At 37.7% G+C, this 19,210-nt stretch overlaps 1 protein-coding gene across 4 annotated transcripts; it reads right to left on the bottom strand.

Moving 5' to 3' along the window:
• Positions 1-4,609: 4,609 nt before the first annotated feature.
• Positions 4,610-16,363, bottom strand: csf2rb (colony stimulating factor 2 receptor subunit beta). 4 transcript variants are annotated; one of them, XM_029438491.1, is made up of 15 exons: positions 16,305-16,363; positions 14,484-14,673; positions 13,808-13,925; positions 13,529-13,698; positions 13,274-13,428; positions 10,873-11,017; positions 10,507-10,639; positions 10,256-10,410; positions 8,880-9,013; positions 8,595-8,766; positions 8,249-8,345; positions 7,401-7,467; positions 7,207-7,286; positions 6,862-7,021; positions 4,610-6,133 (listed from the first exon to the last, which is right to left on the bottom strand). In XM_029438491.1, exons 2-15 carry the CDS (start codon positions 14,587-14,589, stop codon positions 5,762-5,764), a joined length of 2,064 nt encoding a protein of 687 aa, XP_029294351.1. In that variant the 5' UTR covers positions 14,590-14,673; positions 16,305-16,363; the 3' UTR covers positions 4,610-5,761. The 4 variants fall into 4 exon arrangements, with proteins under 4 accessions (XP_029294351.1, XP_029294353.1, XP_029294352.1 ...); XM_029438493.1 differs by having other exon boundaries at positions 16,301-16,318; XM_029438492.1 differs by lacking the exon at positions 16,305-16,363 and adding an exon at positions 16,261-16,299.
• Between the last annotated feature and the right edge of the window lie 2,847 nt (positions 16,364-19,210).

Raw genomic sequence — 19,210 nt, 5'->3', positions numbered from 1 at the left:
AATCTCACACAGACGTACTACTTCTAAACAGCAGGCCATCTCTAAATTCAGCATCGAGGTGGGATAACTGTTTTTGCGCGGGTGTCCGAGCAGATCCCCACCCCCCGCGGACTATAAAACAAGAGCGGGAAAGAGAAGTGCGTGGAGGCTTGTTGACTGTGACAAACGCACACAGGGGTCAACCACCATGACAGCGTGGGGAGGGTCTCTGAGGGACCAGAGACTGTGACTAAAGACACGAGATGGTTCATAGCTCACTGATTGACCTTAAAGGGCGATGTGGCTTGTTGGGTCTCAACAACACTGTTACCTAACCAGCAAACAACCACTGGAACAATATAATGACCCATCAAGACCAGAACCATACCAATCATTTTACAGAGAGCAAGCTGCTTACCAACCGTGACCCAAACATTATCATTAGTTCCTCCTGATTGTGGCAGTCCCTTATTTTTTGGTACTTTATCCAATTCTGCTGAGTTGATTGGAGGGTTATTGAGATCACCTGTTGCACAGGATGTGGGGACCGGTTCCTTATTGAGAATTGAGAGCAGCGTGGTGCATTTCCCCTTTTGGCCAATCAGAGTGTGACGGCGCCCTTTTCTTGAGGTCTTAAGAGAGGTGGTGAACTACACACCCAGGGTGTTATGTTCCTTCCTCGACTTAATGTGAAACTCAGATATTGTCAGCCAGAGCGCTGGTCTTTAGGACCTTATGAGACCTCTTTGCTGTCTTAACTTATCTGATTTGGAGCCTTCTGAAACCCAGCTGAATATTTAAGAACACCTTTCCACTTGATTACCTGCATAAGGGCAGAATTTAGTTCTATTCCTGCAAGAGTTTGTTTCCTATTTATTTATTGAAACCCTCTTCATACACATTTCCTTATTATCAAAGAGTCATATATATATTACTGATGAGACATTTTATTATAATTAAAGAGGCATTTTTATTTAGTGTGAGATTTGTTTCCTCAAGTAAATATATATATTTTGTATGTGGTTGGTCCTTAGGCTTCTTCCCGATCAACTGAAATCTGGGGAATCAGTTCCGCCACACAAAGCTTGTTACATAATATTCATTATTATGTTTGGATTCACATTGTGGTGACTCCTCCCACTTTGGGGTGCAAACTCTTTACCTCAAAGGGGTTTCAAGTTTGGTTAGGTTAAGGGTCTGGGTGAAGTGTGAAGTGGGTATGGTTGAGGTCAGGGTAAGTCTCTAGAGAATTAATGAATGCAAAGTCCTCCTAAGTGTTGGAAACAAGTTTGTGTGTGAGTTTAGGAAACATGTGGTGTGGGCCTCTGGGAATCTGCGTCCATGCAGATCAGCAGCAGCTTCAACGTTACGTAACTAAAAACCTAAAAAGTAAATAGTAAACAGAATAATAAAAAAATATTTATTTTAAAATTCCATGCTGTGAAATAGAGCCGTCACAAAATCTGATTTTTAATACTCATTTGTTAGCAATATCAGTAAAATGTATTTTTAACTTTGATTGTTGTGCGTTTTGTGTCTTTATGGAAAATTAATTACACACATGTGATGTTACAGATCATGTGAGTTTCATGAGATCATATTCATCTGTGGTATCAAAATATATATTTCAGACTTTTAGAGGAGAAAAACAAATGGAAAATGTTTTTATACATCAACACTTTACTTCCTGACAAGCTTCCTTTTGAAGACATAATTGTCTGTGTTTTGATATGACCGGGATTCCCTGATGTAGAGTAGTTAGGAAACAGGAGGCCTTTGAACAGGAGGTTACACAAGCATCCGTGCGGCGCCACGCACTCCCCACACCTTCCAAACTTTTTATTTTCCTGTTTTTATGTACGACAAAGGACAGGGACATGCTGTACACAGGTGACCACATCAAGTACATACACATACACACTCTTTCCATCAACACACACTTTAGTCAGAGCACCCTCTCCTTCCACGGAACAATAGTCGACTGACGGTGGCTGTGAGGAATGTGATGTGAATGTGAGAAGTGTTTTTTGGGGCTGATCATCTGAAAAAGTCAGGAATGCTGGGAAAACACATGAAATCCCCTTCCCCTACTATGTTCAAGGCCAAACACAGGAGTGGGTTAGCGTCTTTACGGGCGTCGTGACTCAGTGTGAGTCAGTGTGTGTGTCAAACTGCTCCTCAACCTCATCAGACAGGAAGTTGTACCTAGCGATGGGCTGAAAACACAGGAAGTTGATATCAGCATGCCTGGAATTCCAGCATTGTGCTCTCTCTACAGAGACGAGAAAGACTTGTGCACAATATGTTCATGATATAAATGTGTTACAGTAATATTGCACTGCAAACTCATGCATGCATGTGCACCACACACTCACACTTGCGTCCACTCTGCACGGCCCTGTCAGGCTCGACAGATGTGCAGATAAACAGAGCAGTACATTAGATCAGTGGTTTTCAACCTTTCTGTGGCCAAGGCACACCAGAGACCAAAGGGGGGGGAAGAGTTCACTCCTCTCCTTTCCTCCGCTCTGTAGGTGTGTGCGGGAGGAGGGAATGTGAATTTCACGGGGCGCGGGGTTCCGTTGGGGGAATATATATATGTATGCTGTCGGTGCTCCGGTGCGAGGGGAGAAAATTGTCGGAGAAAATTGATTAAAAAAAAGAAAAAAGAAAAAGTAAACCAGATTTTTAAAAGTTGGATAATTTCCCACGGCACACCTGAATGATCTCTCACGCCGCGGCACAGGGGTTGAAAAGCACTGCATTAGATTACAGTATGTGAGTGCAAGTGAATGTGAGAGAAGGAAATGTTCTGGCCTACACAGGGTGCAGAAGCGGAAATAACTACCTTCTGATCTGGAAAGCAGCCGCCAAATTACACACGTCTAACCTGAAAATGAAAATGTTGCACCTGTTAGCAAATACAGACACACACACACACACACACACACACACACACACACACACACACACACACACACACTGATCTTGTGCCGAGATTAACAAGGGGGATTCATACAGGGTCGCATATAAATCTATCCCCATGGATAAAAAGGTTAAATATGAATAGAATCGGATTCTGCTACAACCATATGTAATTCATAGCTTTCTAAGTTTGTGTAATTATACATTTCTCATTTCAAGTGTGTACACTTTTGTGCATAAGAAAAAAGGGACAGAAAGAGAGAGAAAGTTCAGTATTATGTCCTAAACAATTCCATAAAAAGTCATAGTCGATTAAGAAAAGTGATAAATAATGTCAAAGTCACAGTATATTATGCCATAAAAAATGATGTAGTATAGTAGCCTACGTCATAACTAAATTATAAAAGAAGTCATAGAATATAGTATGTAAAATTCATAGTATAGTATGTCATAATATTTTTTATAAAAAGTCATAGTTTGCCATAATAAATGTCATAGTATGATGAGAAACAGAGTAGGTGCTAATGTTAAGTGTGATAACACCCCAGCGCGTTCACTTCGCTCTGCGTCGACCAATCGGCTCGCCACTCCCTCACTACGAGTGGGACCCAGATTCCCCTCAAACAAAACGCGCCTGTTTGCTATCCTGGCTCCAAAATGGTGGAATGACCTCCCCATTGATGTCAGGTCAGCAGACAGTCTTCACACCTTCCGTCGCAGACTGAAAACTCTCCTGTTTCGACTGCACCTCGGAGAATGAAGAAAACTAAATAACTGTTCTTTGTATGTTGCACTTATATTGGTTTGGCTTATTTATAACTAATAGTTGAATTTGTATTCTATTGTTTCTGTATGTTGCACTTATGTTGTTGCACTTCAAACTGGCTTATTTGAAGACAGTGTTCACTTATACGATTGTACCTATTTGAAGCTATTGTACTTACAAGATTCTTGCTGTTCGGAGTTGTATCTGCATGATTGTTTACACTTTTTGTACGTCGCTTTGGACAAAAGCGTCAGCTAAATCAACTGTAATGTAATGATGTGAACAGACAAGGGACAGTAGCTGCTATAGAAATGTGTAATTTCTGTGAAAACTTTTTACATTTACAATAACTAGACGACTGCTCCTGAAGCCCCTGTCGCACTCGAAACCGCCATCAACTAAAAACAAAGATGCTACGCTAAGCAAAAGCTAGCTAGAGGGATAGGCTAGTCTTAGCTACATTTAAAGCTAAACGTAGCCTACTTGTTAAATACTTGTAAAATCCCAAAAATATTTATCTGTAATAAGAATGTTGTAGATGAACTGAGATCTTGGTGTTCAGTCAGTTATTCATAACTAAGGAGCAAGCAGGTGAATCCAGTCATGACGTAGAAAAAGCTTAACCTGCCAAAACTAACAGCTGTAGCAGATATGAGTAGCTGCCAGTTCTGCTTTTGACTCCAGTAGAATTCATGTGGTTTTAAATCACATACTTAAATTGTTTAATTCTTATATTAATTCAGCATAAATATTGATAGTATATTGTAGTAAACGACATTAATTGATATAAATAAAGGGGACAAAATGATAGAAACACCTGTTGGTAGACTATAGTGCAAGACAATCTAACAGCACCACAAACTACTTCCTCCAAAATGACCATAAAGTTGAATCAACATCGCTCTATAACAGTTTCAACAAAGATTGAACATTACAACATTCATGAAGGTAGGATTTATTACTGTTGTATCAGACTGCATTAGTTTTAGCTAGGTGTAGCCTACCATATACACTGGCTACTTAGTGTATGTTACACTGTTTGCTAGGCAGAACACTTTAAACCGTAGTCTATGTTTGCGTGTGGTGAGAAGTCGTGTGTAAGCCATTCATAAAACAGACACAGATTTTTACAAGTTTAAATTATTATAACAATAAAAAAGTGCAGCCAACATTGCAACGTTACATTATTTCACTCAATTGTGCTCAACAACTGACATCAACATAAGCCATTGCTGTACTGAACCGAAGAACATGGAAAGTCACATGTATTAACATTTAACATTTTTTCAGTACATTGTCATTTAATGTTTGCTCTGCAGGCCTCAGTCGTTAACTAAAAACTTGCACGCAATGACAGTGCCACACAAGTTGACATAACCAGCACGTCAGCATGTAGATAACATAGGCTAATGTAAATATACATTCAGCAGCACATAGGCTACAACATTACCAACAAGGTCCTAACTCGCACACCTTTGTGCAAACATGCATACACGACCACAGCAAACTTGCACACTTTTCTCATGAAATGCAGTTGACAAATCTGCATCTCTCTTCAGCTGAGAGAGAGAGAGACAGAGCATTTAAGGAAGTAATACAAATAAAAGGAAAAAGGAAGTGAATGATGTGATGTTTTCTAGAGAAACTGACAATCTCTCTGACCTTAATTTAAAACTACACAAATGTAGCTTTAAGCAGGGCTGTTGTATTGCATTGCATTAGCTTGCAATGGTGCTTGCAATGTTATGTCATTCTGACCCAGACTCTAAGGACATTTCCTTAAAAAAGCTCAAAAAGACATCATTATTTTGTTTACCACTGAAGTCCATCCCTTAGATTTACTTGCATTGCACTCACAGGCTCAGCTCACTACTGCCCTCCATTGGTCAGACATCCAACCTGATGTTAGGTCAGAGAAAACATAAAACCAAGCAAAAATGTACAAACCCGTTCATTAATACACATGATTGAATTGTTTCAACATATAGGCATATGTTGCTTACAATAAAGTGGAAAGCTTATAAAAAAAACAAAGAATCATCCGTTAATTAATTGTTGAATCTGCTGAGAAAGCCTTTTAGGTCCTTCAGGTCACTTTGCTGCGGGGAGGTGGTAGTACCCCGAGGCCTGCGTGATGCCTCCTTGAGGCCAGGAAGTAAAAGCTCCTGAGGCGGGAGGTTGGTGGCTGCTGGTGGGCTCGCTGAGGCCTCGCTGGACGTCCGTCTTATCTGGACACTGCTGGTCCTGCTCGGTGCCGTCGGGCCTGTGTGTGTTTGTGTCGCTGTGAGATACAAGATCCTGTGTGGACCTGGAGACGTTGAGGCTGGGCAGACACACATAACCTTTCCCGTAAAGGGCAAAGTTCAGCGGGGAAGGAGATGCAGAGTCATCTGACAGGGTTTCATGTTCCCTCTCTTCCTCTTCACACATGACATCTGCTGATGTGTGGCTTGACTCTGATGACTGTCAGATAGAAACAATGCTGTTCAGTGTGACACTTGCAATCTAAGGAATAATATTTATTTGATAACCTAGCATAGCTACAAATGTGTACAGTTTCCTAGAAACTGAGGGTGGGTCAATTTACGCACTAGCTCATCTTACCCCACTCTCCCCTATGTGCTTTTCTGAATTGTTTTTGTTCTCACTATATTTCTTATCTAGCGTTCAAGTCATAATATGGCATGTCATTTGATGCAACTTAAATTTTTTAATTTAATTTCTTTTGCAGAGAGTTAGATGAGACGATTGATACCACAGCCCGTTAGCTTATCTTAGCATAGAGACTGGAAACAGGGTGAAACAGCTAGCCTGGCTCTGTCCAAATGTAACAACCGCTCTAAATTTCTCAAACTGAAAGTGGAAAGTTTGGTGTATGTAAGTGCTACTGAAGTGAAGATTTCTGGTTTAGAGTATTGTCTTTTTTTATATGTAAATAAACACCTTATGTGTATTTTGGATGTTTTCTTTCCACTAGTTTGAAAACATGTTATTGAAACAAAATAGCCCTAACTCTTAAAAAAGACCAGTGCATGAAAATAAATAAATATATATATATATATATATATATATTGAATATTCAGATTCAGCTAAATTTTGAGTTCAATGTCTTTTGTGGTTCTGATTAACACCGAGTGCTACAGAAACTCTCAGCACCTGCACAGCTGGCAAATGACTGTGTAGTAACTGACCTGACAGAAGATGTACGGCCCGCTGAAGCTCATGGAGGATGTTTCAGGGCTGGTAACATTCTCAGCAGGGGGGAGCATGTTATCACACTTCCAAATGCCCTCGTCCTGCAGACGCTGTTTTTCAGTGTCCTTAGTTGGCCACAGCAAAGCATCTGAGGAGCTGCAGGGAGAGACAGACAGACAGACAGACAGACAGACAGACAGACAGACAGACAGACAAAGAGAATTGTCATTTCATGCATCCTTTCATTCCTGAATTATTACGGCTGTATACTACACATTCTCCATCTTCTCTTCCATGATGAAGAACATGTTATTTGATCTGTCTGGTATATAACGCATTACCATATCCATTCACTGCCCAAAGACAGCACTTTGCAGATGGTCGTGCTCTCACTCTGCATGAAGGTCCAGCCGGTGGCAGACTGGATCACAGAAAACACATCATGATTTACACATTACAAAATACAAGCGGACAAACACAATCATACGCAGAATGATTTCTTGACACACAAAACTGTAGAATTATCCAGGCTCACCTTGATCTCACACAGCATTTTGCTTTTGGCTGGAGAAGGAACTGAGTCCACCCACAGAACCGCCCTCCTGTTAGTACAAAATATACCATGTAATAAGAACGTTTTATTCAAAATGAAACATCCTGCAATTTATAAAACATTCTTTGACATGTAAGTAAAGCTTGTCAAGTGGTTGAGTGTGCAACGTTCAGGTTTTACAAAGTGATCAAATCTGTAGGAGATTGATGCTTAAACTTTATAATTCAATGTTTTAAGACATAATTGCTTTAAGGTAGGAGTATTTCAATTAAAACAATAACAAAAGACGGAGTTTGGTGACGTTGTGAACTTTAGTGTTCGTCGTTCAGGAGGTTTTTACCGGGAGCATCCAAAACAAACAGACCCGTTGATTAAAACTGGTAAATGAACATATATGAAGAACACACTGAATAAAGCAGGTTCACATTAAAAATCAGTGTTTCTCTTACGCTGTTCGACCTTTTTTGTTGGTTGATAAATTAAGATCCAGACGTCCGATTACTAAAATCCCTCATTCGGTTAAAAATGTTCAATAAAAAAACGAAACAAGATCCAAAAAGTGTATAGTAAAAATGTGGCTTAAAACGGGATCGCCACAACGCTGACACATGTGCAAAGGGAATACGTCGTTATTATAGGAGACTCTGGGTTTGATAAAGTCATTACACAACTCAACTAAATCTATAAGCATAAGTCTAGTCGATTTTAGACATTTGCGGAAATGTTACATATTATACCTTTTTAACTTCATTGTCTTTTAAATATCTGACGCTGGTATATACACTTCATTTAACTTTTCAGGAAATCTCAGTTTTACATAAATAAAGTACCTCTGACAAGCTGGAACGGTGTAGTAGAGAGTGAGGGAGACTGCGGTCACAAACACACTGATGATGATGTAGACGGGGGTTGTTAGCGACCAGGTGGCTGTCAGGGGACAGAAAACAGAATGAATGAAACTGAAAATGATGATACTCATTCATAATTACTACGATGATTTCTTTGGCACATGTTGTTTACCTTTGAATTAACTGGACAGTCCAGAAAAAAAAAGACATAAAATAAAATAAAAGTTTAGTAATTCCCACAAGAATAGGTAAAATATGTGACTGTATGTATATTTCAGATCATGCACATGTGGAATGTCTTTGTGTGCATGATGTTACTGTAAAGTACCCTCAAGCGAGGTCCAGTCCACAGGATGGGTCCATTCCGAGGGGATTCCCTTGTGGGGAGGGTAGACCAGCGATCTGACCTTTACCTGGTAGCGCTGGGATGGGGCCAGAGAAGCTCCCAGAATGTTCAGGGACATGGACCCCTCTGAGAGGTTTAGCAGGACAGATTGTGCCTATAAAATGAATGCATATAGAATCCATTAAATGTTTTTTCATGGTTAGTATGAAGGAATGCAATACAGGTGTACAGTCAGGCTGGAAATACTATTCTAATATAAAAGCTCACCTCATCCTGTACTCTGTAATAGCAGACCTGATAATGCAGTCTGAGCTTTGAAGCTGTGCTTGGATCAGTCCATTCCACCATCCAGTTGCTGTTTTTCTGCCTCACATTTACCTGCTGCGGTGGTTTGGGACGAACTGCACAACAAGAGAGTTTGTGGCATGAATGAGACATGATTAGGGAAGCCCTGAGAGGCATGTGAGGAAAATAAATTCTGGTGAATTATTTTCTGAGTCTGATCTAAATTATTTTCTACTTTCTTTGTGTGTATGACGGTGAAAAAAAAAGGTTTTGCTAAGATAAACTTTTGCTTAATTTTGGAAAGGTTTTGGAATGTGAATTTTTTCTTCTTCTATCTTCCAGATAAGTTTTTCCTTTCTCCATGCACTGTAAACACAAGGTACATAAAATACATTTATAGCCATAAGAAAGACATGACAGAAATGTTACATAATGTGTAAACGCAAAATATAATAACCTTGTGTTTAGTTCAGGGAGAAATTAGAACTCACCTGGAAGAAAACATGAATGCGTTTAGTCCTATTTAGAACACGGGGTAGTTCAGCCTCTTGTGGCCGTACTGAGTATTACAACAACAACATAAAAGTTACCTGCAAAATATTTCTAATTTTGCTTTTTCTACTGCTGTAACAACATAATTCTCCAATAACATCTCATCTTATCTAAGAGATGAGTCTACCTAGTAATTGAAAATAGAAAATGTAAGTGATACAATCAAGAAGTGACTATATATGTTAGTTCTACTTCAACGGTCTTCCTTCGCAACAACAGGCCCACTTATACAATAAAATAAGTTACATTTTTGATTTCAATAAAAAAATAAAAAATGAATGTATAATACGTCTAAAATCATTCAAAAGGTTAAGAGGGTTCAGTATTTAGCAGCAAGGTATGTGTGAACACGCCTAAATGACGAGGCACCAGACAATTGTTTCTAAGCATACGATAGAATTCATACATATGGCTCTTCTGGATTTAGATCATTTCAGTGTGTGGGGGCTTTAATCTGGAACAGTTTACCAGCTGATACTCTGAATCTATTACAGTTTAAAACATGTTTTGTCTTTATTGTCTTATGTGTAAATTGTTTTATGACAAAATAAAACCAAACCATGTGATCTTATCTGCCAGCCTGTTAATAAGAAGATAGGGATGCAGTAGTGCCATTCAAACACTAGGTGGGGATGCTTAATCACATTACAGATGCTCATCTCAGCGCTGCTGTGTGCATGCACAGCTCCCTGCAGTTTGATCACCCCATAGTGTATGTTTTTAATTTGACAGGATACATTATCTCTAATCCATACTCCACATAATCTCTCCCATTATGTAGTGCCCTCGGCCCAGTGTCCACTCACTGTGCTGGTCGACCTTAAAACTCTTGGCTTTGCGTGCTGGTCGGAGCTCTATGAGCAGATGTGCAGGGTCTGCGACAGTCAGGGAGCAGCTGTACCTCTGCACCGCCCTACTGAGGTCAGAGCTGACTGTTATGTTCACACAGCGTATCTCAGACCTGAAGGTGGGGATTAAAGGGAGAGGAGATTAATGAAAGGATGATAAATAACTAGATGCATTTGTCAGCCTCAACCAGCTGGTATTGTCGACTTACGGCGAGGTCTGGTTGTGTCGAAATGCCAGCTGGTAGGTGATGAAGTGATCCACTTCTCTGCTCACCTCCCAGCTACACGTCACCTCCGTCTCTCCATCCAGCACACAATGCAAACTGGGGAACTGCCCAGTGTCTAGAGCCATAGAGAGAAAAAGAGTTAATAACAACAGCTGCAAAGCTTCAGATTTTCCCCACAAAAAATGGACCGAGGGAGAAGATTAGAAATGTGAGGAAAGGAGATAAGGAGCAGGGTCTGTTTAAAAAAAAAAAAAATCCGAGCCAAACGGATTTGCACACATATAGGAAAGTAGTCACAATTTTGTAAATGGATTGCATTTTAGGTTTTAAATGCGGTCTTCGACTCGCCTTCTTCAGTGTGCCAGGTCACCAAAGAACTCCAGTCGCTCCACTGTCCCACGCTGGCCCGGGCCCGCACCCTGGCTTCATACTTGTGACCCGGAAGCAACAACCGCTTCTCTAGTTTCACACTTGTGCTTGTGACGCCCTCAGACTGTGGACAGAATGAAAAGAGATGTGAGTGAGTTCTGGCTGTCGAAATATTTAATTCAAGGTCACAGAAATATTTGGAACATTTTGTTTCTGCTTCAGTGTGTGTGTGTGTGTGTGTGTGTGTGTGTGTGTGTGTGTGTGTGTGTGTGTGTGTGTGTGTGTGTGTGTGTGTTTAGAATCAAGGCATGATGAACATCAGGATGTCATTGTGAGCATGTCAGCATGCTGATATTAGCATTTAGCTCAAAGCCCTATTTTATTATTAATAATAATACAAATAATAATAAACTTTATTTTTAGATAATCTATTATAACAAACACCAAAGTTCTTCACAGAGAAAAAAGTAAAATACCAAAGTGAATGATACAATAGGCTACATGAAGGCTTTATGATAAAAGTGTGTTTTTAGAAGAGACTCAAAAGAAGATGATGACTAAGTCTTTTCCCTCGGCAGGTCTGGAAGAGACAGAGGAGCTGATCTCAAACGACGCAGATGTTCTTAAGGGATTAAAAAACTCTAACTATATAGTCTGCAGCCAGGTCATGAAGAGCCTTAAGGCCCTGTCGCACATATCCGTATGGCAGAAACGTATGCCGGCGCATATGAAATATCAGCAATAGGTTGATATAAATTAAGGGTAAGTTGTCATCGTTCGACGGACGCAGCCGATACGCTGAACACGCCAGACATACGACCCTGTCACACAGTTCTGTATGGCAGAAACATGCCAGCGTATATGAAAAGTAGCTCAAAATTTGTCAGAGTCCAACTTACATAACAAATTATTATACGTATGTCAAACCTATTGATAGCGTATCACTTACTTATATAAAACGTATCAGAGCGTCTGGCCAACGGAGCTGGAAAAGTGCTATTTGGTTCACGTCATGCTGGAGAACAGAATGTTCTCTTGTCGCAGCCTGTCAGCATCCTCCATGCTCTCTGATGATGGTTGATGTATTCATCAAGACGTGCTGTGAAGAAGTGAGGATGAGCTACTCACAGGGACCCTATATACTATATTCAAACCCCAATAAGCTCCCAAAACGCTAGCTGAACGGTAGCTGTACTGTAGAAACACGTTTAATAAGTTACTCCGTCGTCAGGCATAATCTTAACATAGGGTAGGAATAGGTTATCCACTAGTTATCAATAAGTCGGCTGAAGGGTTCACCGTCACCCGACGTAGCCTATATCCAACGTACCTCTAACGTAGTCACGTAGGTAAATATTCACGTACGTGTCTAACGTAACGTAACGTCTGCATATCTTATGAAGCACACGTCGGGTACGTCCGGTAATTCTGAACATGCTCAAAACATCAACTTATACCTTACCTTATATCAACGTACACCAGCGTAACACAGTGAGCGCTTAATGAATACTACTTATACCTTACCTTATATCAACGTACACCAGCGTAACACAGTGAGCGCTTAATGAATACTACTTATACCTTACCTTATATCAACGCACCCCAGCGTAACACAGTGAGCTCTTAATGAATACTACTTATACCTTACCTTATATCAACGCACCCCAGCGTAACACAGTAAGCTCTTAATGAATACTACTTATACCTTACCTTATATCAACGCACCCCAGCGTAACACAGTAAGCTCTTAACAAATGCTACTTATACCTTATCTTATTTCAACGTACACCAGCGTGTTGCCGATATTTTGTATACGCCATATTGTTGTATACGTTATGCATTCGTTGGGCATTCGTCTGATACATTTTGTATTAGGAAGTGATGCTCTATCAATAGGTTAGACATGCATATCTGTATATGTTCACTTTTCCGATCCGATGAAAAGTTGGATGTATTTAGACTCTGACAAATTTTCATATACCCCAGCATACGTTTCCGCCATACAGATATGTGTGACAGGGCCTTTAAAGGAAATCAATAAGATATTAAAATCAATCATAAATCAAACATGGAGCCTGTGTAAAGAAACTAAAACAGGTGTGATGTGAGCTCTGTACAGTCAGAAGTCGTTTCAAAGAGAAGCTTGTGTAAGACCCTCGCAATGGATGCTACTCTACAGTTTTCCTGTCAGAGGATTTACAGTTAACCAGTAACTGCTTTCATCGTCATGATTAAACATAAAACGGCAACATCTGCTCAATCATCAGTTAGCGTGATTATGGACCAATCCCATTTCAGTTTTCATGACCTGAAAAACATTTGGCTTATAGTGTCACGTGGTCAACATCTGGCAGTACAGTATGTAGAGTTTAATGCTGACCGTCCAGTTGTCCTGTCCGTCTGTCCTGTAGCTGAGCTCATATGTGAGGTTTTTGTTCAGGGAGGAGGAGGACGGGTACGGGCTGGACCAACTGAGCCGTCTGCCTCCATCACCTCCATCATGTGTGGACAGATTCACTGGGGAGCGGGCTCTCACTGCACAACATACAGATAGCGAAGTGATGCAAATGATTTCCTTTATAAAACATTAATGAATTTGTACTCATTAGCAGAATGTAGTAATCTGTAAACTCACAGTGCTGAGAAAGATCCAGAGGTGTGTGTGGGGCAGATGAGCACAGTGTGTCGTTCTTGAGGAAGAAGACAGTGTGTTTGATGCCAATGGAAAATGCACGGGTTTCATATCGACACTGGACAGTCCCGTGCTCACTCGCATCTTCAGCACCATATGGCACACACTGCTTCCTGCAAGGACATGGACACAGAGCTGTGGGACAGAAAACATTGGTGCCAAAAAGACATATTCCCCATAGTCCTACGTTATGTCTCCCCCCCCCTGATCTTTCGTCCTTACCTGCTGTGTTGTGTCTTGAACCAGAGCTGCAGCGTTGTGTTTCCGTGTTCCCTCCACCTGCAGTGGACATGGGACTCGTGGTCGTTGTGGCACTGTAAGGATTTCAGCAGCGGAGACACTGCGTAGGGAAGTAGAAGTGTTGTTTTCAGGTATTTGGTCAATTCCTCTTTATTGTAATTCTTTTGCGCCGTGTAAGCAGTGGTTGAAAAAGTATTTATTTAAGTATAAGTACTTATACAACAATGTAACAACTCTCAATAACAAGTAAAAGTCCTGCATTCAAAATTCAAAAGTATCATAAGTACGTATATTATAGGATTATTAATGTCTTAATGTGTTGACAGAGTTTTTGGTGCAGTTAACTACTTTTAGTTTTAAGCAATTTAATGTTCAGACTTTAAGGAATTCCTGACTATAATAAACTTTTTACTGAACAACATTTTAGAGACGTTATGTTATGATATAAAAAATATGCCAATTAATTAGTAGACTATTATACTAGAAGTATAAAGTAGCAGAAATACTCAAGTAAAGTAGAAGCATCTCCAAACTGCACTTAAGTAGTACTTGAGTAAATGTAATTCAACCACTGATTTTATTACACCGTCAAAAAACTGAGAAATGTACAAGTTTTTGATTCCAAAACAATCCTGATCTGAACACAGCAGAGACTTACCATTCTGTAAGCTGCTGCTCTCGTGGACGGTACAACAGTCTGGACCACAGAAGAGAGCCAGAGGAGGGAGCGTTGACCAAAGCGCTACCCAGAAAAGAGGCATCATTCCTGGGCACAGACTTTGCCAGGAGACCCCTTTTTTTTCTGAGTCAGTCTCTATAAACTGTGTGTATTCACATCATCCAGAAGTCTGTAGATGAGAGGGCGGGCATGTTCAGATGGAGTAAGGGAGACAGAGAGAGAGAGAGAGAGAGAATAAGTTGATTTACTAGAAATAATGAAGAAATGAGTCATGACCACACAAGCAGCACTCACTTCTGCTTTGACAGTCTGCTTGTTGTGGGATGTCACCACACATCCGCTTGCCTCTTATCTCTCTCTCTCACATGTGATAGAAAAAAAAAATACACGCTGACACTGGGGACCAAACACATCAATAAATAAAATACAAAAATACTGGTGACACAGATGAGCGGTTTTATCCCCCTGCTTTAATATACATGTATATTATTATATACAGCATGGCGCTCTCTGCAGACGATGCTTAAAACTCAGAAACATCTCTAAGAAAAGTCTTTTTTCGGGGACAGAGTGATTCTGAAATAGCCAGAGTGAGTTAAAAAGGCAGTTGATGGAGACTTGGAAGTCTTAACAGTGCTGATACAGAACACAGGACTGTGAAAACTTTTGCTCAGTTTTGCCCAAATGTAATGGACTACTACATGATTTTACAATAAAAAATGTTTCTGAAAAATGTAATTATCTTAAAATCTAAAAGTATAATGCAAATTCTGTTTCAATTTATCGTTATTTTGTTTTGTCATATTTAATTTTTCTTTACTCATCCTGCACCCTGGAATTCACAAAAATATAATTTAAGATAATTCTTTGGCTTCTGATAATCATAATATAAATATAACTTCATATAATAATATAATATTAATATAATTTCAAACAAATAGCAACGTTTCTCCGATTCTGAACTGTACATTGATGGTAGCTATAAACGGAATGTGAAATGTATTGTTTAATACAGCGTTAGTGGTTTCATTCCCTATTTATTTACCAGCATCCTTTTTTTATTTTTTATTCTATAGCTTCATGATGATGCTTTTAAAAATATATATGAAATTTCAACGCAGTAGAATAAGGATTAAGCAAAGGGGTATTTTAAGGGTCACTCAGGCATAACACTTTCTGGGTTTGGAAAGCCCCTTCAGGAGATTGTGGGAATCCAACGGTGACTTTGAAACCCGTATGTGGTGCAGCAGGTCTGACAGCGACGCTGACATGAAACAATATCCGCCTGGTAAAATCAAAGGCAAATCGAGATTTAACCCAAATACAAGCAGCTACGTGGGAAACCTGCATGAGTCTGCAAATGACAGTTTGCATAAATCATCTGAGAAGACATGACGAAATCCCGTCACTGACTTCGGTCTTTAGGATGGTATGATCAGCCTTTTCTCCCAGTGACACACTATTACAAACTTCTGTTGATTTTGAAAATTCCCTGTAATTCAAGTCTGAGTCACAGGATGTCAACATGTAGGCCCATTGTCAACCATCCACTCAAGACATTGTGTCAGTAGCTCTAATGAAGACCTTTGGCTTCCTCCTTTCAGATGAATTGTTGTTGTCATTATGGCAAATAAGAGCTGAACATGCATGAGTGTGACTACACATGAACTCTTTTTGTACAGAGATATTTACGGCATTCAGACATGTTCCAGCTGTGAAATGAAACATTAATTTAAAGCATAAATATGAACAATACCTTCACAGCAAGACTTATTTCCTGTAAATCTTCCAGTTACCTACATAGAGAAAGTTTCCATTGTCCACCTGTCACTGTTGCTTCCTTCTTGTCAGCCGGCTCCTCGCGACAATGTCGAGAACTGTGGGAGTTTCCTCTGTGACTTAGTTTCCCCTTTCTGTTCACTGAGACACGTTCTTATATTACATTATATTATGTTGTATTATATTATACTATATTACGTTATGTTATGTTATATTATATTATATTATATTATATTATATTATATCATATTATATTATATTATATTATATTATGTTATGTTATATTATATTATATTATATTATATTATATTATGTTATATTATATAATGTTATGTTATATTATATTATGTTATATTATATAATGTTATGTTATGTTATATTATATTATATTATATTACGTTATGTTATATTATATAATGTTATGTTATATTATATTATATTATATAATGTTATGTTATATTATATTATGTTATATTATACTATATTACGTTATGTTAAATTATATTACGTTATGTTATGTTATATTATATAATATAATATTATGTTATATTATATTACGTTATGTTATATTATATTGTATTATACTATATTATATTATACTATATTACGTTATGTTATGTTATATTATATTATATTATATCATATTATATTATATTATGTTATGTTATATTATATTATATTATATTATATTATATTATATTATGTTATATTATATAATGTTATGTTATATTATATTATGTTATATTATATAATGTTATGTTATGTTATATTATATTATATTATATTACGTTATGTTATATTATATAATGTTATGTTATATTATATTATATAATGTTATGTTATATTATATTATGTTATATTATACTATATTACGTTATGTTAAATTATATTACGTTATGTTATGTTATATTATATAATATTATGTTATATTATATTACGTTATGTTATATTATATTGTATTATACTATATTATGTTATTTTATATAATGTTATGTTATATTATATTACGTTATATTATATTATATAATGTTATGATATATTATATTACATTATGTTATTATATGTGATTTTATATTATATAATGTTATGTTATATTATGTTATGTTATATTATGTTATGTTATTATATGATGTTATATTATATAATGTTATGTTATATTAAATAATATTATATTACATTATGTTATATTATATAATTTTATATTATATTATATTATATTATAACATAACATAACATAGCATAATATAATATATTATATTGTGTTATATTATATTATGTCATGTTATAATATATAATTATATGTTATACTATATTTAAGCAATAGCTCACGACAGGCCGTGGTATATGTTTATTATATCACAGTTAAGGGGCGTGGTTCAACCCCCTTAACTGTGATATAATGACCATATATCACGGTCTGTCGTGAGCTATTGCTTTTATAAAACGGTTACCAAGTGTGGCAATATGAAAGAAAAATACACACTCCAATTTAAAAAGTTTTTATTATTAAATAATGATGTTCAAAATAAAATAGTCCCTCCATTGCCTTCTGCACAAAACATAGTGCTAACAGCTAGCACGGTGTTCTGTTCGTTTCGTTTTTTTTTCATTTGGTCTACCTGCTCTTCACGTAGCTCTGCATGTCGTCTTTTAGGGGCTTTTTTCTCTGGAGATAGGCTATCCAATCCACTCTTCCAGAGTAGAGAACATTGTACTATACTAAATGGACGGTCCCTTGTATTGGCGCATACGCGACCGGAACCCGGATCTAGATTGAACTGTAAACACGTCTGTGTTTCAGCCTGTATAGTACGTGTTTGATTATTTTAATTTCACGCTGATATTATTTATAATAAAAGCAACCGAACGAATGGAACTCTGTTCTTATTTACATAGTAAAGCTTTGTAAGTTTGTTTCTTAACGGACGTAATTTAACAGCTGTAATGGTTGTAGCTTTTTCTCAGACGCGGAGGGATACTGACTTGTTGTGAAAAGTAACTACAATTCTACCCGTGATATACGCTCATTATATCACGGCTAAGAACCAATCAGATTGCTTGATTTGACATGTCCGTTTTATAATATATAATTTTATAACATAACATAACATATAACATAATATATTACATTATATCAGTGTCATGTTCACTTTAAGGGGAGACACTATAAGTGAAGAGGGTGAAAAATATAACTAATATATATCACCATGATTACATTTACATTAAGAAAATTACGTTTTCTGTTAAATGTTTTTTTGTTTTTTTCTATGATTAAATATGCAAATGAGGCGTTATCTTATTAAATATGTGCACATTTTTATACAGAAATGCAAACATTGAATAAAGCCAGGTTCAAAAACGTTTGTTTCGTTTTGTTGACATATTAGAGAGAAGGTTTTTACAGAGGGAATTTTTAATATATCTGTCACTCCAATCAAAAAGATCAAGATCAGAAATCAATTCTTGTCATGTTTTTAGGAATAAAATGTTATATAAATGAGGTTATGAATGATATACGAACAAAGACCTCTGTAAAAACCTTGTCATGTTTATAAGTAGTAGTAATCATTTATTACTATTTATTATTTATTATTACCTGACTTTTACACTTCTTGTTTAAATGTTTCTGGTGTCACAAAGGATACATATTTTGGTTTCATAATATGGCCTTCTGGAGATTTGCATACTAAATACAAGAATCAGTGGTTAAACGACCGCATGCTTTGAGATAACAGCACATTCTGCCACATCCTGCTGGAACCTCTATACCATATGTTTACGTTTTGAAACTATTATATATGACGACATTTACATTACTGTTAATCCGTTTTACATAAGCCCTACTTTAGATACTTTCCATTTTCCTATGACGCCCCACAGAACTGGTCTGATGTCGCTGCTGTCAATCAAAGGTGGGTGTTGTGAAA

This window comes from Cottoperca gobio, chromosome 8 (assembly GCF_900634415.1).
Source record: "Cottoperca gobio chromosome 8, fCotGob3.1, whole genome shotgun sequence".
Lineage (NCBI taxonomy): Eukaryota > Metazoa > Chordata > Actinopteri > Perciformes > Bovichtidae > Cottoperca > Cottoperca gobio.
The sequence above is the reverse complement of the archived record's forward strand: the minus strand, read 5'-3'. Positions and strand labels throughout refer to the sequence as shown.